Source organism: Procambarus clarkii, chromosome 29, assembly GCF_040958095.1.
Source record: "Procambarus clarkii isolate CNS0578487 chromosome 29, FALCON_Pclarkii_2.0, whole genome shotgun sequence".
Classification (NCBI taxonomy): domain Eukaryota; kingdom Metazoa; phylum Arthropoda; class Malacostraca; order Decapoda; family Cambaridae; genus Procambarus; species Procambarus clarkii.
The window spans coordinates 15,533,577-15,559,773 of NC_091178.1; the positions used below are offsets into that span (position 1 = coordinate 15,533,577).

Below are 26,197 nucleotides of genomic sequence, written 5' to 3' on the forward strand. Positions count from 1 at the left end.
GTGTTTAGGTTCGGTTGGCGATTATTTGCATTTGTAGTACGTGGGTGAAGAATTAGTGTTGTGGTTCAAACAAAACTCGTCAGTGAAGCACTTGTTCAGGAGGTGTTCGAACGAAATCAGTTGTGAGTCGTGTGAAAACCGTTTTTCATTCGTACACAGGGGGTTTGTCGGGTGGATGGAACCACTTTTGGGTCTTTGTTTAGAGGACGGGCTGTCGCTTTAGGCAGACAGCATAAGACCCGAGCGCTTGGAACAGAAGCAGCTTATACGTTTGACCTCTTAATTGCCAAATATAGTCACAGTTCCCGAGCTCTTGCATAAGAAAAGAACCATTTCCGCTCTACCAACGAACTCAACGTACCAGGGAAGTGTTATTTCCGAGCAATTGTTGTAATTTATGTTATGTTACTAGTGTTGGATAATGCAGGGGTCACACTCCGGCATAATGATCATCATTATCATGATCTCTTGAACATTGCCCGGTTATGACGCATGCGCTCTAACAAAGTGGGTAAGCCTGATTATTTGGGTAAGCCTGATTATTAATGTAACCTCATCTTCTTGAGTATACGCTGTGTAGTGGTAACAGTGTAGTACTTATGAATTATTTGGCAAGTACCGTACCAGAAGAAGAGAGTATCGAGTCGATCTGTGCATCACGACGCTACCTAAGTCACCATTAAGACTCCATTAACTGTATCATCTGTGAGCTAAGGAAACCGATGCCCATTATTAGGCCTTTACGACTCAAGAGATTAGAACTGATATTTTCTACTAATCCATGTAGTAACTCCACTAACAAATTATTCATTTTGTAGTTTATGATAATTCACTATTGTGGTATAAATTACGAACGTAAATAACCCCCCCCCCCAAAGGTGAGGGTGGATAAACCCCAGTAGGAATATTTAACATAATACAGTCCACTTACCATATACAGTCCATTTCAATCATTTAATTTTAAAGTAGATTTCTACTAGTATTTTAACAGTACGTAATCAAACTCTTGCTGGGTAAAATTCCCCACAGAACCCATGTTGGTGGGGAGTCACAAAGTCCCTTCTCTCCACATGTTTCAGTAGTTTTATTCACATGATCTTCATCACCTTGCATGGTGTACAAGTTACAGACACTGACTTGTAGTTCAGTGCCTCTTGCCTGTCACCCTTTTTTTGTATATTGAGACTACATTAGTTGTCTTCCATATTTCTGATAGATCTCCTGTTTCCAGTGACTTATTATACACCATGAAGAAGGGAAGGGAACTATCAGGGAAAGCGCCATGCCATTACGACTATATAGCACTTGGAAGGGGTCAGGATAAGGATTTGGGATGGGACGGGGGGGAGGGGCGAAGGAATGGTGTCCAACCACTTGGACGGTCGGGGAATTGAACGCCGACCTGCATGAGGCGAGACCGTCGCTCTACCGTCCAGCCCAAGTGGTTAGACGGTAGTGGAAGAAACTCCACAATGGAGAGTGGAAGAAAAGTGCTTCTGCTCACACTTTTCGTATTCATACAGAGATTCCGCCAGGTCCAACAGCCTTTCTCACGTCCAGATTCAACAGATGCCTCCTAAATTCATCTCTGGTAATTTCGAACCTTTCCAAAGCTGTCTTATGTCCTTTGCTCTCGTATTGGCATCCTGAATCTTAGCCTTGAAACTTTTAAATATTCTGTCAGAGGCAGTGCTATATAGCTTTCCAGATTTGACAATTTATTTTGGTTATTACTTGCTTCAATATATTTGGATAATCCCTTCGTATGTTGAAACTTAAATTTCCTAAATAAGGCAATTTAAGGTATTGAATGTCTTTTTTTCGGCACATTACTGCCAATTACAAACGTCCTTATAATAACACTGCTATGATGACCACTTGTAGAAGCACTCAGAAGTCCAACGAAGCTAAGAGCCGCGACTCACTTTCCAAGGTTCACTTCTCAAGTTATAACTCCACTAAGGGTTCGCCTACTCAAGACAGAAAGTTTAATAGATCATGATATACGTTCATCGTGCCGGCAACCTTGGCTATAATGCACGAGACAGTCAAGTTTCTAACATCGAATGTATAACTGGATGAGCAAGATTTGCTCATTCTGCTCTGGGCCACTGAGGCCAGTCGGTATTACTAAGGAATATAGGTCTGACGGAAAATTCATTAACGTTAAACAGATTTATTAATTCCATTAATAGTGTTACATCTGGACAAAGTTACACAGTTTGCACCGCTATCAGTTCTCCCAGATAACACATATTGCACTTATGCACTTTTGCTGCACTAGTCCTGGATGGCTCACAGATTGACCTGAAGCTGCGAACTTGTTACTTTTTTCAACAGGCTATGAGCTGTCTCTGTCACATCTCATTATAAACTTTGTTCTCGGAACACAATCGCATATCGATATACACCCAGGTCCCCAGTTACTGTTGGGAACTGACGGAAAGATTTGCAGGTTGTTTCAACCAATACAGGGTTCAAACCTCAGGCCATTCTGTTGACCAGACCACGCACACTAGAAGGTGAAGGGACGACGGCGTTTCGGTCCGTCCTGGACCATTCTCAAGTCAATTGATTGTACTTTAGCCACGTTATTGTGACTCATCGTCCTCAGGCCATTCGCTTGTGAGGTGAGGGTGATAACCACTCTTCTAAGTGGCTTCAGTTAAACTGTGGTTATATCCCCCACAGTGGGTATGTCCCCTACACAGTTAAACTGTTGAGATATACCCCTAACTGTGGGGAAATCCACCCACAGTTAAGTTGTATGGATAAATACACTTAACTCTCTTGGTTTTTTATCTTAGAATTTTGTGACTTGATTTTTACACGTCTTGTTAAACCAAAAAGTTGCGATGTTTTTTGTTGCTGAAGGATTTGGGGCGTCTTGTTTTATCTGAAAATATATAGAAATAAATATAAAATAAATATCTGCGTTAATAACAGGACGAGATGTATAAACAGGACTATAATTAATTAGCTGAAGGCTTCTCAGGAGTGACTACGAAAACTTTGGCCCAGTCACTCCTCGCTCTACCAGGTAAAAACATTCCTTTATATCCTTCGTTTCATACTGTATTTCTTGGATAGGTAAGATAATTATTAGAAGAAAGCCCTAAACCACTTTGACTATATAGAACTTGGAAGGAATGAGGATAAGAATTTGGGATGGGACGAGAGGGAAGAAATGGTGCCCAATCACTTGGACGGTCGGGGATTGAACGCCAACCTGCAATAAAAGAGACAGTTGTTCTACCGTCCAGCCCAAGTGGTTGAGAGTATTCTTGGGCAGTTCAATTTACTTTTTTTTCAAGCCCATTTGTATCATTATCTTTCTTATCTCATAAACAGTCACCTGCGTTCTCAGATTCCAGCCATATTCCTAGATTAAAATCTTCCTGTTCCTCTTCCTCACTTCTCTTTTCATTCTTCCTGCTCATCCACCTGTTCCTCCCCGCCCATCAACCCATTCCTCCCCTCCTCCCCTGTAAACCTTGTCCTCCTCCTTCCCGCCCTTCTCCTATTCCTACCCATCTAGAATCTGCCACACAATACTCACCAGTCTTCCTCTCTTCAACACCCGCCTTTCTCTGTCGAGTGTGTGGTCGTAGACCTTAGAGAGCGCGTCCGGCAGGAGTGCCAGGAGGCCCAGCACCACACAGGCCAGGTTGAGGGAGGCGCTCTCCAGCATCCTGTAGTATACCCAGAAGATGCCGTACGTGGTGAACGGTTCTCTGTAAACACCAGGCCATGATGTTGCTGTTAATAATTTTGTTTTCTTACTTGTATTAACAATATGAGTATTTTAGAGCAATAAATAAATAAATTATATATTGGGTATAAGATATAACCTCCGTTTCCATGAGTGGGAGACATAAGCTCCATCCACCTTGCTTTGAGCAGGCTAACTAGGAAAGAGTCCAGGAGCAACTACCCGCTGCCCAACTGGAACTTTCGACTTTTCCCTGACTGCTACTAAAGCTCAGAGGAATTCGAGATCCACGCCCGGTCTCCCACTCGTGGGGTCGGCAGTTCGAGTCTCCTAGTGCCCAGGTGAATGAAATGATTATAGCCACGGTAGTGTGGTTGACAAATTATATGACGTGTGCGTGGATCACTAAATCCTCGTTGGAGGATTTAACTAGAGCCTGTAACACACGAAGCCGTGGCTAGCCGGTGGATGATACCTACACAGGCAGACCGCTGTATATAATGTAGGTGGCTGAGTAGCCCAGGAATGTAATGAGCAGCGACCCCACGAAGACTATGGTACAGTAGTGGCTCTCCAGTGCTATCTGCGGGAAGCGCCGGGAAGCGAAATATGTAGATTATGAAACGATTGTGATGTTTACAGGAGCCAATAAACAGGCATGAATGCGCTCTCATATAAAACAGTGGGAATACGGCTCCTTTATATTAACTAAATATGAAATTTGTGTCAATAACTATATGTTCACGGTCTTATGATAACCACTGAACGATGCTAGCCCCAGTTACCTTCAAGTTAGTGACGAAGACACACAGTGTGCCCAGCGCTAGTCCGAAGAGGTAGAGGTCCGGAGTCTGGCCGTCGGGCAGCCCGCACGTGTCGTCGAAGCAGACCAGCATCAACCCCAGGTACATCACGAGGGCGTGCCACAGCGCTGTGGGAGGAGAATGACATGTCAGCTCCTTGCACGAGTGCCCGTTGTTGCTGCAGGTTATAACACACTCGTTTATAGAATAATGTTGACAATGAGTTTAATACCGCGTTATGGTGGTATCTCTACAGCCTCCCTTTCACTCACCAAAGAGGTTCCATTTGAAGAACAGGCGCCAGGACATGCCGACGTTGTCCGCGTTGCGTTGGTAGAGATGCGGCCGTGACAGGAGGAGGTGCGAGGGAAGGTTCTGCTCGAAGAGGCCGAACACCAGGACCGGTAGAGTGGTGAAGGTGATGTTGAACATGGTCAGCACCAAACTCTCGTAAACACACTGCATGAAAAAAACATCCTGTCCTACATGCCACTTTAAATGTGATTATATATTTACTAAGAAATGGAGATTATACGTGTATAATTTGCTTTAATGTTTATATAATGCTAGAAAAAGTACCCCGGTTACTTCCCGGGATCTACGCTTTCACTCTGTTTTGCCCACTCCCCCTTTCTTCCTGCCTCCTCTTCCTCCTCTCCCACAATCTCCCACCTCTTTCCCCGCTTTTACGTCTCTTTCCCTATTCCCTCGCTTCCCGTCTCCACCTTTCTCCACCAGCATTCCCCCCTCTCTCCCACTCTCCTCCCATACCCCTTCTACCCTATCTATCTTTCTCCCCTCTCCCATAGCATCCCCAACCCTCTTCATCCTATCGCTTTCATCTCTTCACCCTCTTCTACCTCTCCCCCATCTTCCACCCCTCTTCCCCTATTTCACCCGGATAAACGGCAGGTGTGTCAAAATTCTACGGAACTCAAAACCATGATTTTATTTACACCATTAAAATCGCAGGGAAGGGTAGGCCAAGTTTTATGTGAACGTTGAGCCAGGCTAGCCCCAAGCATCTGTCTATTTGTTTTGGACAGATAAGGATAAAACTGAAGTAAACAGATAAGGATAAAACTTCTTCAGTTTCAAGTACTGAAAAAGACGTAGATTTAAAATAAGTAAAATTTTTGACTAAAGGGGAAGAACAATTTATTCTGTCACGCATCCGGCAACACTGGCTTTAGAGAAAACACTCTTAGAGGTGAGCGAATACTTGCTGAGTGACGCAACTCAAACCAAGCCAGTTGTTGTGAAGAATCAGCGTAGCAGGATAGCACCTCTGCACAAACCTGCGTGGAGAGAGCGCTCCATGCAGTGTAGAACACTATGGGTGTGTTGAAAGCCACGTTCTTATAAAAGGAGAACTGGACGAAAACAGTGACACGAACGTAGTTCCAGTGACCGTGGACGAAGAGCACCTTCTGTAGGAACCGGAATCTTGATATGCCGAAGTCCGCGCACCTCACTGCCTGTCGACCTTCCTTGCCCATGATACCTGCCGGTGATATCTCCTGTCTCATGTCTGATGGTATAAGGTGACGTCTGGATCAATATATACATAAAACTTAATCCTGCTAAACATCTTATATGTAGATACATTAACAAACATCTTGGGGTGCACTCCAACATTTTTAATGAAATTTAAGTTATATATACAAATACTGACCTAGACCGACGTTGGCTTCTTTGATCATGGGGACGTCGTTGGCGCCGTCCCCGACGGCGGCGCAGACGGGTCTCTCGCTCGAGGTCTTCACCAGCCGCACCGTCTGCACACACAACACCCAAGTCCTCAGTAACCTCACGTGTTTATCATGTCTTTATATCATCTAATAATACTTTTGTCTTCGTTTCCCTAGTAAATGTTCAGTAAAATGGGGACAGTCATGAAACAATTATGATATTTAGACTACTCGTGTAGGGTTAAATTTTACTCAAGGCCCATGAAAAGTTATGCTACAAGCTAACGATAGCTTTAGAGATATCAGACCATGTTCATGCAGATGTGGTGAGATCATTTGGGCCGGTTACAGCAGGAAACACCAATTTCCCGCTTTATGACTTTTATATAGTGACGAAACATGACGCGGAATTACCTTAAAGCAACGTGTTAATAATACTGGAGGAATGTCAGTGCAAATACCAAGCAGTTTGGGTGCCTGGCCACGAATGAAGGCTCGTGGCCAGGCGTTCATGTACGGTGCTTCAACATTTCCGTCGCCTCTCACCTCAGCTTTTTGCCTGGGAGACATCCTGCAGCAGACAACGGCCCAACACCTGCGGCAGAGCGTGTAGAAGTCGTCCCTCAAGTGGTCGAGCAGCCAGAGCAGGGACACGCCGTCCACCACCAGCCCGAACGAGCCCTCCGCCCTCGAGGCTTCTCTAGGGATCAATAATATTGCAACACCTCATATCAGCTCCCATGTTTTGACCTGTATGTGTGTGTGTTTGTGAGTCTCTCCGTATATATTTGGGGTAAGTTGTTGCATCATTACACGGTAAACTGTATGTGTATATGTTCTGATCTATTTGTTCGTGTTCGTGAGCTTCAGTTCTTGGACTTCAGCCTTCAGCCACTGGTGTCTGGACTGGAGTCTGTCTCCATCCCTTCGTTCAATAGTTTTATTAACTTATTCACAACTTTAACAGTAAAAATGTTTTTTCTAACTTCCACGTGACTCTTTCGGCTTCTATGTTTCCCCCTGTTACCCCCCATTTTTTTCCTCGCAAACAATGCACCATGAAGCGTCCGCGTCACAAACAATGCACCATAAAGCACCCCGTCACAAACAATGCATCATGAAACACCTACGTCACAAACAATGCACTATGAAGCGCCTCACGGCACAAACAATGCACCACGACGCGCCTCACGTTACAAACAATGCACCATGAAGCGCCTCACGGTACAAACAATGCACCATGAAGCGCCTCACGGCACAAACCATGCACCATGAAGCGCCCACGGTACAAACAATGCACCATGAAGCGCCTCACGGCACAAACCATGCACCATGAAGCGCCCACGGTACAAACAATGCACCATGAAGCGCCTCACGGTACAAACAATGCACCAGGGGACCATCACACTACAAAGAACATACTGGCACTGTCGCAGGGAGGCGACGGCGTGGTCAAGGTCCCGGAGGCCGGTCAAGGAGAGGACAGTCATGAACCGCTTGAAGTGACCGCAGGAGTAGGCGATGTTGACAGCCGTCTCCACCTTGTCCCCCGTCAACACCCACACCTGATGTGAAGATCGACATTATTATGCTGATTTTATTTGTAATTTTATTGCCATTTAATTTGTAATTGATTGTAATTATCTTTCGTGATGCATCTGTATGTGAGGAGAAAAGAGTAATTATAAAAGTGAAAGGAGCAGAGGAGAACTTATTGAGTATAATTGCTATTGAATGTGCTTTTAATAAGTGAATGTGGAACGCCTGGATGGTATCGATTCGACGTTACTTTGGCTCAGGTGATATGGTGTGAGATGCTCCTCTTCGACTCGGTAAGTCACGCAGTGTGGGAATATAATAATAACATTGTTAATGATATTAGTATTTTGATGTTTTGGTTGTAGAATCATTTAATCAAGGAATCTGGTGATGGGTAGAATATGCCTACCAAATGTTTGGTCTAGTTATTCTGAGCCAGTTGAATGTGTGTGTGTGTATATATATATATATATATATATATATATATATATATATATATATATATATATATATATATATATATATATATATATATATATATATAATTTTCAGCTGAATCCACAAGGGATTCAACTGAATCCATGTTCTCTGGCCTGTGAATATATCCATACGTTATATGGATATCCATATAACGTTAAAACATTGATTGTAACCATGATATATATGTGTTTTCGCCTACAATTTAGACCTATTGTCTTGTGTATGACCCTCTGTCCTGCGTTACAATGGATACCAGCATTATCCTCACTTTAATAAGACTTAATCGAAATCGTCAGATTAGGCAAAATTGTAATTAATTTTGTCAATAAAGATGTAAATAATAATAATCTGGCCTGTGGTCAAGTAGTTCTCCTCTCACCGCCCGGAGAAACTCACCTTAATGCCCGCCGCTCTGAGAGACTCCAGAGTCTCCTGAACACCTTCCTGTAGAAGGTCCTCCACCGCGGTGGCTCCCAGCAGCCTCAGCTCAGTCTCCATGTTCTCCATCACCTCCTTCACCGCCGCCTCCCGGTCCTCCACCACCTGCACAAAGGTCAACAATAGGGTCAACAAGCTTACCACGACACCAGAGGTCATGAAGGCCACCCATTAATACCAGGGGTCATCAATGTACACAACGAGGTTGGAATAGTCCTCAATGTCACTATGGGCACCAGGGGTCATCAAGGTCAAAGTTCATTAAGTCTCAAGCGTCAACAAAGTCACGAGTTCGGTTATGATCCAAGAACCAAGATGAGCATCAGTTAGTTTATCTGTAATTGACACGAAGTAATTTTGTCCCGTCAAATATGCAAACATATAACAAAAGATAATGTGAAAATCTATGTTATCCTTTACTTCAAAATATGAGAGGGAGGGGGACCAGAAGAAAGGGTATTGGCACTGAGTGATGATAGTCCCGTGAAATCAGATGAGGTGTGAGGTGGCAGAGAACTTGGGTGTGTGAGATGGCCAGAAGAAAGAGGCCCCTTGTTACCAACCTGGCGAGCGTTCTCCAACTGGTCCGCCAAGATCCTGTACTGCTTGTAAGAGAGTTCTCTCCGACCCACCGCCAGCGTCCTCAGGCCTCGCTGATCCCGACCATGGGAGAGAGACAACAGTTACAGAGGCAAGGTGGGACACAGACAATAATATCTCTGAGTTTCTCTTTCATTCTTGCTCTTAACCTCCCAACCCTCTTGTCGACTTACCTATTCTTTCTCACTCTTTTTCACCCTCACCCTCCTGCTCCCTCCCTACATCACTGCTCACCATGGCGTAGTCGTTGATGTGGGAGAGGGTGGTGTAGTGGAGGCGCTCCAGCTCCGGAGTGTTGATGCAACATCGCTTCAATACGCTGCTCTCGGCTCCCTTCGTCAGCAGCCAGATCTTGCCCGACGCCTCCTCTCGCACCACCACCGACATGCACTTCCGGTCTGAGGACACACACATTCTTCTCAGACTGGGACATTTCGAGTCGGTGGGGGCAGATGAAGTTTAGAATATAAGTGAACACAGAGTTTCCGGCCATTTCAACGAAAACTATAGATATATTGCTACAATTTTCAACAACGTACTTGTGTGAGGAAACATTTTCAGGTTTAACGAATATAAAAATCCAAGAGAGGAATAGACTGATGTCTATGGAAGAAGAGGTTCGTGAGTGCCAATCAGAGATGCGACGACGGATTAAGATGTCGTGTTCAAAAACGCAAGCCCAGGTTTTAGATTAAATTAGGAGGCAATTTGAATCACTATTATTCTGATGAAACGTAATGTTTTCAATTGTGAATATATTCTAAACCAATAAAATGTAACTTTTTTCGATAACATGTTTATAAAAACAATAATATAACAAAATCATTACCCAAAAAATACACTATATTTATTACATTAAGCCAGATATAAAGTGAAAAATATTTGTATTTTTCTTATTGAAAGTTATTAGTTAATAGAAATAGCCAATAAATACTTTAGACATATTACATTCAAAAGTATGAGCTAATTATAATTTAATAACCCCTACTCCTTTACACATCTATTTTGTAATTAACCCCCTGTTGAAGCTAATATGTCAGCCAGGTAGGGAGTCCCTGGGAATTTACGAAATATTTCAAGGGTTCCGCCAACCAGGAGAAAAGGGCAGCAGAGTATTGGAACAGCAGAGATTGGACTCTGGTGTAGGTGTATTGGAGCCTACACCAATCTCAATTGGAGATTGGATACACCTACACCAATCTCAATTGGAGATTGGATACACCTACACCAATCTCAATTGGAGATTGGATACACCTACACCAATCTCAATTGGAGATTGGATACACCTACACCAATCTCAATTGGAGATTGGATACACCTACACCAATCTCAATTGGAGATTGGATACACCTACACCAATCTCAATTGGAGATTGGATACACCTACACCAATCTCAATTGGAGATTGGTGTAGGTGTATCCCACCTAGCTCAGTTAGGTGGGATACACCAACACTGAAGACAAATGATCTTATTTCTTAGAGTCTCAGAGTCACTCAGGCCCCGGCGCTGACCTGGGTCAAAGTGGAGGACCTGCAGGCGCGTGTATGACCAGAGGCGGCCCCGGACACGGACGCTCGCTTGACTCCCCTTCATCCCTGCAAACACAACGCCGCACCTGACGGTAAAGTTGATTAGTGTCATCATCATCATCACTATTATCATCATCATCGTCGTCTATACCAAAGTGGTTCAGCGTCTTCGAAACTATGGGTCATTTCAGCACTAAACGTATAAGTCGAGGGCTATAAAACTATACTATAAGAAAGAAGGTCTGCCTGCTCTTTCATCTGACACAAAGCTCTCTCACCCGTCAGCACGTTCTCTCACCTGTCAGCAAACTTTCTCACCTGTCAGCAAGTTCTCTCATCAGGCAGCAAGGTCTCTCTGTGCCCGCTATATCACTACTTACTTTAGAGTATTGTGTGGTCGTCTCCTGATCTATGCTGTGTATAATCCCGTGTATAGAACAGAGCAGCAACATATTGTTGTGTGTACCTAAGTCTGTTAATAAAATAGACGCATCTGTTACTAAACTCTCATCACTTCTTCTCAAAACACTCACCCTTGTAAATAAATACTCACCTGGCGCAGGCTTCAACAATAGCCTTCTCGTCCGGGCTTGAGGCGTGGTACTCTGGGATCAGTTCCTGCATCCCTGCCCCTTCTTCGTGTGTTGGCTCTTCGGGTGTTGGGTCTTCGGGTGTTGGGTCTTCGGGTGTTGGGTCTTCGGGTGTTGGGCGTGGAGAGACTGCCTGCACCGTGTGACACAGTGCCAGGGTCACCAGGAACCTCACCACCGCCTCCTGCAACGAGGGCAAGAGGCTAGCGTATGGCACAGTACGTGTTTATGAGGTGGGTGGAGGTAACTGTATTTTGTGTGTGTGTGTGTGTGTGTGTGTGTGTGTGTGTGTGTGTGTGTGTGTGTGTGTGTGTGTGTGTGTGTGTGTGTGTGTGTGTGTGTGTTGGGGGCGAGGGAAGGGGAGGGGGTATGATTAACCATAACATATTGTTAAACAGGTATTCAACGGTTGACTTGAGCCTGTACCCCAGTGTGCGTCGGCCCGTCGTCCCCGTGTTCAAATATACAGTGACTCAGAGCGAGCAATACATCGTGTCCACCGCCTACCGGAAGGTGCCCGAGGGGCTTTGAAGCAAACGTCTCCTCCCGCAGAAGATGGAGACCTCCCTCTGCTTCAGTGTACCTGACGCCCTCTACAGAACACTGTCGGAAGTGCATGATGTTCTCCGTCAGCGTTCCCGTCTTGTCGGTGAAGAGGTACTTCACCTGGGGAGGAAGAGGAGGAGTACCAGAGAGACAGTCAGGGACACAGAGATACACAGGTAAGTACATTGAAGGAAATTTTAACAAAATCTCACAGTCGAGATTCTTCATAAAGGGTTACCCGCTGGCATTACTGACTTGTGATTAGTGGCAACACTTAAATTGGATAAGGCTCCTAGAGAGAACAAACACACACACACACAACTACCAACAATTCACGTTAGTTGATAATATATAAAACATAAGTGAACAAAGAACAATTGCATTTTTGTTCCTTTGCTGACCAAATGTGATCACTTAAAGTACGACCATAAGTGAATAATGGCGTCGCCAACACACACCTCTGCTTCGTTTTCTAATCTCTCCTTTACACTTTGTTTACCTGTCCCAGCTCCTCATTTAGGTCGGAGGTGTTGACACGCGCCCCGTCGTCGTCGCCGCCGCCGCCGAGGGCCACGTCCTCGTCCCACCGCAGGAACATCGTCCCAAGAAACTTCTGCATCTCTGGGGAGGACGAGATCGGAGGACGCTCCGGGTTACAGAACTGGGTAATATAAATTGTCATCCACACTTCCCAGGAAATAAATATTCCATTCGCCTGGACTCTAGGGGACTCTATCTGCCGACTCCACGTGTGGGAGGCCGAAGCTCTATCAAATGCGCTATTGAGGAGTCTTAATAAGGATAGAGTCCAGAAGCAGATATCCTGCTGCCAAACTGGAAAATTTCAGTTTGGCAGCAGGATGCTGCTTCTGGAATCTTTCCTTATTAAGACTCCTCAATAGCTCATATGATAGAGTTTCGGCTTCACACACACGTGGGGTCCACAGTTCGAGTCTCTTAGAACCCAGCTGGGCAATGATTGCTTATGAGGACGAGGGGTTGGTAGGGATGGGTTGTCGACTTGACGACAAGAGATTAGAAATTCTAGAAGCTATCCTCGCAAAAAAAAAAGTTCTAATATAAACATTTAAATCAACAAGTTTGCATCACTACCAACATGAAGGCTAGAGTATTTTCTTCTCCGAGGCTATGGGTCCCTACGATTGCACCAGAGCTGGTACCTCTTTTAGGTATTAAAAAAAATATTAGAGTACTGTATATATATATATATATATATATATATATATATATATATATATATATATATATATATATATATATATATATATATATATATATATATATATATATATATGATAGAGAGGACTTACCCAGCGTGACGTAGAGGGAGATGGGAATGATGTAGCTGAAGATGATGAGAAAGGAGAAGATGTCTTGGTACACATCATCAAAAGTCACTGTTCCGTTGTTGGTCTGTCCCACGTACCACATCGTACCTGCAAGGTCATACACGGCTACGTCAACCCAGGGACACACACGGCTACGTCAACCCAGGGACACACACGGCTACGTCAACCCAGGGACACAAGGCTACGTCAACCCAGGGACACACACGGCTACGTCAACCCAGGGACACAAGGCTACGTCAACCCAGGGACACACACGGCTACGTCAACCCAGGGACACACAAGGCTACGTCAACCCAGGGACACACAAGGCTACGTCAACCCAGGGACACACACGGCTACGTCAACCCAGGGACACACAAGGCTACGTCAACCCAGGGACACACAAGGCTACGTCAACCCAGGGACACACAAGGCTACGTCAACCCAGGGACACACAAGGCTACATCAACCAAAGGTCAACTTCTTGGTTTAATCCTGGGTAGTCTCATGGCACAATATTCGCAGTTTATAACAAGACCTGATAATTTAACACACAAATTATACGAAATATATTTTATAACATATTACAGTTTATTAAATTAACTTACAAAGCATTGGTTTATTTAAGTTTCTAGCTGGAAAACCGGCGCGATGCTAATAGCTCTACTTTACTGTTCAAAGTTAATATGTAAAAAGAACAATAAATTTGCAGATCAAAATACAACAGGTGTTCCTTTTAATCGTTCAGTGGTTTTTCCGTTTTCTGTGAAGCGCTCATCTACACGGGTTGTTCTCTCACAACACCAGGCGGGTGCTGGGCGTTAACCGAGTGATTACCGTGACTGTAACCCAGTTTCCCGTCTGTGTTATTACCGTCCAGGTGTGTCATGTCTGTGTGTGGTGATCCCGTGAGAGGCGCTGTTTGTTGTTGTTTAAGATTCGCTGCCCGGAACAAAAAGTTCCAAGTAGCACGGGCTAAGGTGAGCCCGTAGTGGACTTAGGAGCACCACTCTACTCACTCATGACATCGTGGTCGTAGAGGTGGTACTTGAGGGCGGTGCACGCCGCCACCTCCAGCGCCAGCACCAACAGGAAGAACGCCAGGAAATAGTTCATCGACCTGTGGATGGTGGTAAGTAGCCAGCATTGTAAAATAAAACTGAAATTGGAATAAGTTTTGTTGAGGTCAATACACACAAAGGGATGAGGTAGCTTAAGCAACTCTCCCTCGCTTCTATACAACGTGTTCATATATATATATATATATATATATATATATATATATATATATATATATATATATATGTCGTACCTAGTAGCCAGAACTCACTTTTCAGCCTACTATTCAAGGCCCGATTTGCCTAATAAGCCAAGGTTTCCTGAATTAATATATTTACTATAATTTTTTTCTTATGAAATGATAAAGCAACCCTTTTCTCTATGTATGAGGTCAATTTTTTTTTATTGGAGTAAAAATTAACGTAGATATATGACCGAACCTAACCAACCCTACCTAACCTAACCTAACCTATATTTATAGGTAAGGTTAGGTTAGGTAGCCAAAAAAAGCTAGGTTAGGTTAGGTTAGGTAGGTTAGGTAGACGAAAAAACATTAATTCATGAAAACTTGGCTTATTAGGCAAATCGGGCCTTGAATAGTAGGCTGAGAAGTGCGTTCTGGCTATTAGGTACGACATATATATATATATATATATATATATATATATATATAACTTTAGAACACTTTCTAAAGCTATATAGATATATATATATAGTTATATATATATATATTAGAATATATATATATATATATATATGTCGTACCTAGTAGCCAGAACGCACTTCTACGCCTACTATGCAAGGCCCGATTTGCCTAATAAGCCAAGTTTTCATGAATTAATTGTTTTTCGACTACCTAACCTACCTAACCTAACCTAACCTAACTTTCTCTACTACCTAACCTAACCTAACCTATAAAGATAGGTTAGGTTAGGTTAGGTAGGGTTGGTTAGGTTCGGTCATATATCTACGTTAATTTTAACTCCAATAAAAAAAAAATTGACCTCATACATAATGAAATGGGTAGCTTTATCATTTCATAAGAAAAAAATTATAGAAAATATATTAATTCAGGAAAACTTGGCTTATTAGGCAAATTTGGCCTTGCATAGTAGGCTGAGAAGTGCGTTCTGGCTACTAGGTACGACATATATATATATATATATATATATATATATATATATATATATATATATATATATATATATATATATATATACATTACATACATTAAAGTTAAGGATACTACAGAAAGCCAATTGGACCATATATGGTATCACCTATTTATATCCACCAACACTCATTCATATATATGTCTTACCTACGCATGAAACAATCAAGTTATCCCACGTCTATTATGTCACCCGGTAATCTGCTGTACAAATCAACAACCCTGTTATCTAGCCGGTATTTACCCAGGTATTTCCTACATCTAAACTTGTCCAATTTATATTCATTTATTCTTCCTCATAATATTGTGGCATTAACTGTCATCCTACGCTGGACGTCTTCAAGTGAATTTATGTCCATTCTATAGTATGGCGACCAAAATTGACTGTATACGCTAAATGGGGCCTAACAAGAGTAAGATACAGCTGAAGAATAGCATTAGGTGTTTTAAAACCAATTGGAGCTATGATGAGGATTCGAAACCTCGACCTGGGTACTCCCGCCCGGGACAACGACGCGGTATATTTATTCATTTATTTATTTTTATATACAAAAATTCTTACATTCTTGTAAAGCCGCTAGCACGCAAAGCGTTTCGGGCAGGTCCTTATTCCTAATTTTCCCCGGAATACGACCCTCTAAATTGTTTAACAACCAGGTACCCATTTACTGCTGGGTGAACAGAGGCGCACAATTAAGGCTTGGCGCCCCTGTCAATTTAGCATCACTGGGGTAGGAGAGTGTTGCTGGGAGCCCGGACGCCCATTGGAGATCATGGCACTTACAGGGTACGTCCAGGAGTGGGCACTCTTCAGCAACTGTCTCCACAATGTCACGACAAATGGGAAACTTTGGCAAGCCGCCGGTTTCCTGTCCTCGTCGAGGCCACTAGAGAGACACTGGTCCTAAGGTAAATTCAGGTAAATAGGACTGCTCTCCTTCACACACTCACTTTTCTACTGTGGAGAACTTGTTGCTGGCTCTCTTTGAGTTTAGGGCCATCTTGGTCTCCATTCCAGTGTACACCGCCACACCTGCAAGATGGGAGCTGCTGTTAGCTCGGGGTGTCTCGTTAGATTTATAATTGTTGGTATAGTAAGAAAAAGTCACACATAATTTCGTGAGACTGACCATAGACGGTGGAGGTGTTCTTGAGTCTGGCGCCCCTGGGGAGGAGGTTCTCCGTGGCCAGGGAGGCCGTGTCGGCCTGGGAGGCCGTGTCGGCCAGGGAGACCCCCCGGTACACCTCCAGCCGACCCTTGAAGTCGTACAGGTTCGGGTGCGGCAGCTGAAGCGAAATGTTATTTTATTCAGACTTATGATCTAATTAAATAATAGTGTGTATGGGAACTAAAGCTCAGTTCTGCAAACACTTGTTATGTAAACACACACACACACTCACACACACACACACACACACACACACACACACACACACACACACACACACACACACACACACACACACACACACACATTCACACACACACACACCAACCTGGAATCTATACCAGGAAAAGAATATTATGAAACTATAAAATTTACATGAGGGCCACTAGCACTCTTGTGGCCTCAACGAGGACAGGAAGCCGACGGCTTGTCAAAGATCCCCCTCCTCCCATTTGCCCTAGACTGTGCAGCACTATGTGACAAGGCTTGTGTGCCTAGTGAAGGCCTAGCTGGCCTGCCTGTCACAGCACAACCATAGGCGCACATCTTAAGATATAGATATAAATTAACTACATGAATATCTTGTTTTTTGTTTTTTAATGAAAGAAAATATGAAGGAAAAACTATTTAAAAATGCTCCAGATCCATATACTATTTTAAATATACTGAATTTCATATTAATATCAAGGTAGAAAAACTCCACAATAATGATGATGGCATCTTTGACAAGCCGCTGATTTCCTGACCCCGTTAGGTTCACAAGAGAGATAATGGCTCTCAGGTAAATTCAGGTACTCAGTATAAATATTTAGTTCAAATGTTACCCTTACTTTTACATTCTCTTACAATATAATAGAAAATGTTAAGTAAGGTGATACTGAATTAAAATACAAAATATTAAACATTTCAGTAAAAAATTATATATAAACAAATGTACGAACCCAAGCAACCCACCTAACCTATTGAGTACTTTGCATAGAAAACGCAGGTATATGCGAGCTTATAGTTTTCATAATAGGTTGAATGTGTAAAGTTAGTAACCATAACGTACAAAACGCGACCTATTAGTTGAGAGGACGAACCATAGCCGCGTGGAGGCACCCAGCGCCTCACCTTTTTGTAAGCTTTTTTTTCCTCTGACCTTTTTTTTGTTGTACATTTTTTCTTGTGGATTGTGACTGCTCTTTGTGCTGACCGTGTTTCTTACTTTTACCTCAAAACTAGTTTCGTGACTCGAGGAGTTTCGTGGCTCGAGGAGTTTCGTGCCTGGAGGAGTTTCGTGGCTCGAGGAGTTTCGTGGCTCGAGGAGTTTCGTGGCTGGAGGAGTTTCGTGGCTCGAGGAGTTTCGTGGCTCGAGGAGTTTCGTGGCTCGAGGAGTTTCGTGGCTCGAGGAGTTTCGTGGCTCGAGGAGTTTCGTGGCTGGAGGAGTTTCGTGGCTCGAGGAGTTTCATGCAGTTGTTAAGGTAGTTTTGTTCAGTTTTGTCTTGATTTGTTAGTAATGCGCAAGTAAACCGCGATAATAATAATTACTGATTATTATGTAATAATAATTGTCAACACGTGATCTGAGAGGGAAGAGAGAGACAAGCGGAAGGTGCCTAACGCGGTACCCATAAGAAAGGGTTAAGACCATTACAATATTCATGCCTTGAATAATGAAAGAGTAATGAACGTCCAGGAAAGACTTAAGTTTACAACTAATCCCCAACACGGATCCGAGGTAAGTTAGCTCATCCTGACACACATCTGTAAGTGATGAGAAATGACAAGTTATGATGGCTGACGTATTGGTCTGGTACCGAGAAGACTTCGATGCTGCGCCACACTAGCAGCTTCTCTTCAGACTCGTGTAGCAAGCTCGTGTAGTTGGAATACTTGCATACTTGGTTCAGAAGCACGTAGCGAGGGCAAGTGACAGTGAGAGGGAAGTAGTCGGTATGGAAAGACGAGGGAGAACACCATATTGCAAGAATCAGAAATGGATCCAATCCTTTTCCTCATATATTGTCAATGATTTGACGAAGGAGTTGGATTGTTACATGTCCGCTGAGTGAAGGGTCAAAATAAAGAAAGAGGGCAGTATATATCCAATCATATGATCATATGTCCTTGAATATATATACATATATATTTGAAACACACTCACACACACACACACACACACACACACACACACACACACACACACACACACACACACACACACGCTGCTAATCTCATAGTTGAAAGTTCTTCGGTCCCTTTTTGCATACCAGACTAGACCTATACAGTGAGCTTCGTCATGACACTCATTATCATTTGCTTCAACAAAAACATTAACATTGTGCTGGAGCGACCAAGCAGACCAGCGCGTCTCAGCACACCGTTCTTGTTCTCTGGTAAGCTGGCGTCTGCCTCCCTCCTTGTGAATTCCTTGTCAGCTTGGGTTACTTGTTGGAGTTGGATTCTGTAAACCTGTCAGAATAAGGGGGGAAGGATATGTGCTGTAAGAGAGTATCTGTGTGTGTGTGTGTGTGTGTGTGTGTGTGTGTGTGTGTGTGTGTGTGTGTGTGTGTGTGTGTGTGTGTGTGTGTTTGTATCTTTAGCACTGACCTGGCACACAATGGTGGCACTCAGGTGCCAAAGGTCGCGAGGGGAATGAAGGTCAGAGGTCAGGGTCGGACACAGGAACGTCTGGAACAAGAGCACGTGGACTGAGCATTAAAATTACACTCTGAAATTCTCTTAATAAAACAACATATTTAATCAACACTTTCATCATATTACTTGCATTTGTGTTTACTACTTAACGCGACACTTCTAATTATTAAAATAACACTTTCTAGACTAAAACGCTATTTACTTGAAGAAACTAAACCCAATATCGTAAACGATACATTGCATAAGAATTCAGGAAACTGCATAAGGTTTGCTGGCTTATATGAGGCAGCTCCTATATATATATATATATATATATATATATATATATATATATATATATATATATATATATATATATATATATATATATATATATATATATGTCGTATCTAGTAGCCAGAATGCACTTCTCGGCCTACTATGCAAGGCCCGATTTGCCTATTAAGCCAAGTTTTCCTGAATTAATATATTTTCTCTAATTTTTTTCTCATGAAATGATAAAGCTACCCATTTCATTACGAATGAGGTCAATTTTTTTTATTGGATTTAAAATTAACGTAGATATATGACCGAACCTAACCAACCCTACCTAACCTAACCTAACCTATCTTTATAGGTTAGGTTAGGTTAGGTAGCTGAAAAAGTTAGGTTAGGTTAGGTTAGGTAGGTTAGGTAGTCGAAAAACAAATAATTCATAAAAACTTGGCTTATTAGGCAAATTGGGCCTTGCATAGTAGGCTGAGAAGTGCGTTCTGGCTTCTAGGTACGACATATATATATATATATATATATATATATATATATATATATATATATATATATATATATATATATATATATATATATATATATATATATAGGGGGGTACCACCTCTGGTGCAATTATAGGGACCCACAGCCTCAGAGAAGGGATATATATATATACATACATATATATATATATATATATATATATATATATATATATATATATATATATATATTTTGGTAGCAGTCTTGCCTGTAGACATATATTATTAAATATGACCGAAAAAGTAAGATTAATAATTCTAACACGAATTTTCTCAATCTTTCGTACATTTCTTTTCACTGTTGGAGGTAAATCAAAAATCAATTCTCCAAAATTCATTTTTATTTCTAGTCTGACGCGACACGAGCGCGTTTCGTAAAACTTATCACATTTTCAAAGACTTTAGACATTTGAGTGAGGTGGAAGGGGTGATGTGGCATTAATAGGGTATTAATTTCATCAACACAAGACAGAACAAGAGGTGGCATTAATAGGGTATTAATTTCATCAACACAAGACAGAACACGAAACAATGGGTATTGAATAGAAGTGTTTGTAGAAAGCCTATTGGTCCATATTTCTTGATGCTTCTATATTGGAGCGGAGTCTTGAGGTGGGTAGAATATAGTTGTGCAAGAATATTATTGCACAACTATATTCTACCCACCTCAAGACTCCGCTCCAATATAGAAGCATCAAGAAATATGGACCAATAGGCTTTCTACAAACACTTCTATTCAATACCCATTGTTTCGTGTTCTGTCTTGTGTTGATGAAATTAATACCCTATTAATGCCACATCACCCCTTCCACCTCACTCAAATGTAGATATAAAATCGGAGATGCGTAAGTTCTATTCTCAAACGTCATGGCGTCTGGTGGAGGTTCGCGCAGCGTCTCTCCTGCAAATATTGACGATACCTTTGAGGACACTGGGGAACCACTGTTGCATGCCACACATTTAGATCATGAACATCACCCGGTCTTAGAAGAGGATCTAGATGGAGTTTTCCTAGACAGCAAACATCACAGCAAGGCAAACAGATTGGAGGCGAAACGCCGCCAACTTACAGAGGTAAACAGAGACCATGCCGGCACCACGCGGCCTCAGTATCAACCTCCACAGCTCAACCAAGGTAGGCTAAGTTCTTCTGATTTGCAAACTTTCATCATTGCCTTTGATGGCGAAGAGGAAAATGTGTTCAGAAATAGCCGAGCACAAAGTATCTTATATAATGCCATTCCCAAGATATTCGGGATCAACGTGCACAATATGAGACCAAATAAACAGAAAAACCTGATCGCAGTGGACCACAAACATGGCGAAGAACTAAAGCTTTCAGACATTACTGACATCTGTGGCCACAAAGTCAAGTGCTATAAACAACTAGGGGACCGATTAACAAAATATGTAATCCGACATGTTGTAGACATCAGTGTAGACGACATCAAAGCACAACTTGAGACACATGACATCCCGATCCATGGAATCAAAAAATTTATGCGAAGAACAAACAGAGAACTGAGTGATACAGGCACTGCTCTGCTTACCTTTCTAGACTACATCTCCCCTGAGAGGATTTGGTTAAACAGCTTCCTCCATAAACTAGAGGTGTATATACCACGTCCCTCTCAGTGTTTTAAATGTAAAGGTTTTAACCATACCTGGAAAGGCTGCACCAAAGACATTAAATGTGGGAAATGCTCTGGTTCCCATTACACGCAAGATTGTACATCAGATACACTCACCTGCTCAAACTGTGGTGGCGACCACGACATTACATTCAAACAATGTCCCTCATACATAGCAGCAGCAGCAAAAACTAAGATTCTCCCTACCAACAACCTGCTATACAGTAGTGCACTGAAACAACCTAACACAGCCCATCATCAAACACTACCTCACACTCAAACACAGCCTTTGCTTGTACCTGATATATCTGTCACCGACACTCCCACAACCCCAGGGTCCAACCATCCCTCACAAAATGCACAACTGAGTCCTGATCTTGTTGAAACTCTTGTCACTCGCATTGAAAATGATCTTGTTGAAACTGTTGTCACGCGCATTGAAAATGCACTAGAAAAGACGCTGGACCGACTGCTAACTAAATTCTTTACACAAGTAACACAACCCACCCCTGAGGCTGACCCAAAAGACATCCCATCAACAGCTACAGACACTGACATCCGCCCAAACAAAGCCACCATTGCTGGACACACATTGTTTGAACAGATGATAGAAAAACTCATAAATAACTCCCTAGCACGCCTTACCAAAATCATTCCACAGGCTGACTTGCCACAAACCCAAACCGCCAGTACCAAGAGTAAGGCACAGCCCACATCCACATCTAGGTATCCAACACGTACTACTACTGGCATGCCAAGGAAAACAGACACATCCATAACCCACACATCCTAAATGGCTCCCCTAACATTCATGACTTGGAACGCAAAAAGCATTAAAACATCTCTCACAGAACTTAAACAATTCCTTTACTCATCCAAACCGGACTTAGCTTTCATAACCGAATCCTGGCTCACCCCTAAACAAAATCCTATTTTTAAAAACTTTCAGATGCAGAGACTGGACAGACCAAACCGTATGGGTGGTGGTATTTTCCTCCTAACACGGAGTAACATGACATGTAAACCTGTAACGCTTACACATTTTGTAAATGGTAAGCTAGAAATTTTAGCATGCCTAATACCCTACAATGGTACACACATATCCTTTCTGGGTATATACAACCCTGGTGGCACAATAAATTTAAATGAACTAGAATTCTATCTAAACCAACTACGACAACCGATCATTGTTACAGGTGATCTCAATACAAACCACCCCACATGGAGTAGAGGCGCCCAGAATACTGCAGGCACCGATTTATATAACTACTGAGACACTACACCATATATTCTTCTTTCGCCGCCCTACCTTGCAACCTACTTTAACTACAGAACAAAATTATGAAGCCTCACTGGACATCTGCTTTGGCTCTGCACACTTTCAACAAGAACTACAGTTTCATACTGGACCAGATATTGGAAGTGACCACAAACCCCTCATTATAAAATTTACTAACTTTCAGCCACCAACCCACCCCCTAACGCTCCCCAAGTGGAACATTAAGAAACTAGATAAGAAAAAATGGGCTGATACTGTCTGTCTCCCAGATACAGACGATGTAGACCCCAACACGCGACTGTCCACAATCACCTCGGCCATAAATTGTGCAGCCACCCAAATGCTCAAGAAAACTTCAGGACATAGGTCAAACAAACCACTTAAACCGTGGTGGAACGCGGAATGTGCACGAACAGTCGCTTTACGCCGACGAGCCATACAAAAACAAAGACGTCAACCCTCCCTACAGAACTGGGTTAATCTCCGGCGGGCTACAACAGAAGCCAAAAAAACCATACTGTCAGCAAAGCGAGCATCATGGGCAAAATTTTGTGATAGCCTCACACCCACTACGCCACATTCAAAAGTCTGGGCTACATTTAACAGCATTAAAGGTCGCCCAACATTCCCTTCGTTCCCCCTGACGATCAACGGTTCACTCTGTCAAACACCTCAGGAGCGTGCAAATGTTCTTGCTGAATGTCTTAAAGTTACCCTCTCAACACCCTTCTTTCATGCCCAAGAACTCCCCCTCAGACAAGAAATTGACCGTGCCATACTGCTACCCATGCCTGGCGTCGACAACATATACACCTTAAGCGAGCTACAATTAGCCTTAACCCACCTACCTCTTGGCAAGGCACCTGGAGAGGATGGAATTCCATATGAACTCATAAAACATCTCCCATCAACTGCACATAGTACTCTCCTAAACTATTACAACCTATGCTGGACTCACGGAAATATTCCCTCACAATGGCAGACCAGTATTATTCTTCCGTTCCTTAAACCAGGAAAAGACCCATCCCAACCTGCGTCATATAGACCTATTTCCCTACTATCATGTCTCAGTAAAGTCATGGAAAGACTAGTACATACTCGCCTCCAATGGTATCTAGAATATAATAATATTATACCGTCACTCCAAGCTGGATTTCGACCGCAATGCTCCACACTCGATCAAATACTTTGCCTTGAACATGAAATCCGCACCTCTCTCAGAAGCAGTAAATATTGTCTTGTTGTCTACTTAGACCTCAAAGGAGCTTTTGATAGCATTCCTCATACTTGCCTCCTCGCAAAGCTTGCGCGTTTAGGCGTACAGGGAAGATTACTTTTATGGTTAAAATCTTATCAGGTTAATCTTTTATGGTTAAAATCTTACGAACAGGACCTCTAAAGTCTATATACAAGGCGAGTTTTCCGATGACATCCCAATACAAACGGGTGTCCCACAAGGCTCCATACTAAGCCCAACCCTTTTTGCTGCATTCTTAGCAGATTTGCCTAACACCCATCCTGTTAACCTCTCGGCGTACGCCGACGACTTAACACTGTATTATTCAGACAACGCCTTACCTAATACAGTCTCAACAATGCAAACAGCACTTGATCACCTCATAGATTGGACACAACAATGGGGCCTTCAAGTTAGTACTACCAAAACCTATTATCAAATTTTCACTAAAAAAAGACTCGTTCATCTACCCACCCTCACAATACACAACACTCCCATCCAACACGTACGAGAACATAAATACCTTGGCATGCACTTAGACTCGCCCTCACTTACCTGGACAGCACACATTCAACACCTTAAACAGACGACACAACCCCGACTCGCCATACTGAAAGCCCTCACTGGCACCACCTGGGGAGCACACCATAAAATCCTGCTCCGTTTCTATACAACCAACATTCGCAGCCAAATAGACTATTGTTGCCAAGCATATGCATCGGCTGCGCCTACTAACCTACAGAGCCTAGAGGTCATCCAAAACAATGCCATGCGACTTATATGTGGCGCAATGCGTTCCACTCCTATCCTCGGACTTTACGGGGAAACGGGCCTCACAAGCCTAGCCACCAGACGAGACATAATGTGTGCCAACTATCTGTCACTCTGTACCACTGCTCACCAGACACACCCATACAGATCAAAAATTAACCCAACAGTTAACCCACATAACCCCCGCATCCCAACCAATCACTCACAACCTTTCCTCACACGGGCTACAAATAACCTCAATATAGACCTCTCTCTACTCCAAAACTCGGAAACCCAACTTACTGTTCCCCCTATTCCACCCTGGCTTTATACAACTCCTAATACAGCAATACAACTCGAAGACAACATTCCACATTCTGCACCAAACTCAGCCATAGCCTCAGTCTTTCTCTCAACAATGAAAAATTGCTACCCAAATACCACAGCGATTTATACAGATGGATCTCGCATCATCAAGAACAACGTACCCTCGGTCACTAGCGCTGTATGGATACCGGAATACCATCTCAAGCAGGGATGGCGGTTACCAAACCAACTATCTGTTTTCACAGCTGAATTATATGCCTTATATCAAGCTCTCCAAATAATCACAACATTACCAGTCGGGACATATACAATCTGCAGTGACTCCAAGAGTGCGATTCAAGCAATTACGTACTCTTCAAAAACGTGCAAGGAGTTTGTTTACCCATGTCTTCAACTTCTTCATGAACATCGATTGAACGGTTATGATACCTCTATCCAATGGGTCCCAGCGCATTGTGGTATTCTCCATAATGAACTAGTAGATCAACTAGCCAAAGCAATGCACAACACACCTCACATTACCCGTCATCCAATTCCCCATGTTGCACGTAAAGGAGCCTTCAAAAATACCATCACCCAAGATTTTGCGACGAAATGGAAAACGTCATGCTCACCTTTGTACTATGGGTCCATTAAAAAGAAATGGGAAACTTGGAAACATGTCAGATATAAAAGCAGAGAAATTGATATAGCGATGACCAGATTAAGGCTGGGACACACCAAACTAGCAGCACACAGCTCTAAGTACAGAACAGACATCAACGAACTCTGCATCCACTGTCAGGTGCCTGAAACAGTCGAACACTATCTCCTACATTGCTTCCGACACTATAGTGCCAGAGTAAATTTCAAACAAGAACTTATC

General features: G+C 42.9%; 1 protein-coding gene across 2 annotated transcripts in view; it reads right to left on the reverse strand.

Annotated features, from left to right (window-relative positions):
* Positions 1 to 2,160: 2,160 nt before the first annotated feature.
* The window catches only part of LOC123765093 (phospholipid-transporting ATPase IF), a 32,594-nt gene continuing 8,557 nt past the window's right edge, over positions 2,161 to 26,197 (reverse strand). The window contains exons 6-26 of one of the 2 annotated variants that reach the window (XM_045753528.2): positions 19,270 to 19,350; positions 16,639 to 16,795; positions 16,460 to 16,541; positions 14,298 to 14,398; positions 13,261 to 13,386; positions 12,429 to 12,550; positions 11,891 to 12,049; positions 11,347 to 11,567; positions 10,776 to 10,879; positions 9,498 to 9,661; positions 9,227 to 9,316; positions 8,622 to 8,768; positions 7,629 to 7,771; positions 6,753 to 6,906; positions 6,191 to 6,293; positions 5,814 to 6,019; positions 4,788 to 4,974; positions 4,498 to 4,643; positions 4,192 to 4,295; positions 3,560 to 3,734; positions 2,161 to 2,896 (exon numbers count right to left, since the gene is read on the reverse strand). In XM_045753528.2, coding sequence (XP_045609484.2) covers positions 2,804 to 2,896; positions 3,560 to 3,734; positions 4,192 to 4,295; positions 4,498 to 4,643; positions 4,788 to 4,974; positions 5,814 to 6,019; positions 6,191 to 6,293; positions 6,753 to 6,906; positions 7,629 to 7,771; positions 8,622 to 8,768; positions 9,227 to 9,316; positions 9,498 to 9,661; positions 10,776 to 10,879; positions 11,347 to 11,567; positions 11,891 to 12,049; positions 12,429 to 12,550; positions 13,261 to 13,386; positions 14,298 to 14,398; positions 16,460 to 16,541; positions 16,639 to 16,795; positions 19,270 to 19,350 — 2,865 coding nt within the window. In that variant the 3' untranslated portion in view covers positions 2,161 to 2,803. Of the gene's footprint in view, positions 2,897 to 3,559; positions 3,735 to 4,191; positions 4,296 to 4,497; positions 4,644 to 4,787; positions 4,975 to 5,813; positions 6,020 to 6,190; positions 6,294 to 6,752; positions 6,907 to 7,628; positions 7,772 to 8,621; positions 8,769 to 9,226; positions 9,317 to 9,497; positions 9,662 to 10,775; positions 10,880 to 11,346; positions 11,568 to 11,890; positions 12,050 to 12,428; positions 12,551 to 13,260; positions 13,387 to 14,297; positions 14,399 to 16,292; positions 16,420 to 16,459; positions 16,542 to 16,638; positions 16,796 to 19,269; positions 19,351 to 26,197 lie in introns of those variants that run through there. The other variant, XM_069333531.1, reaches the window with a different exon arrangement.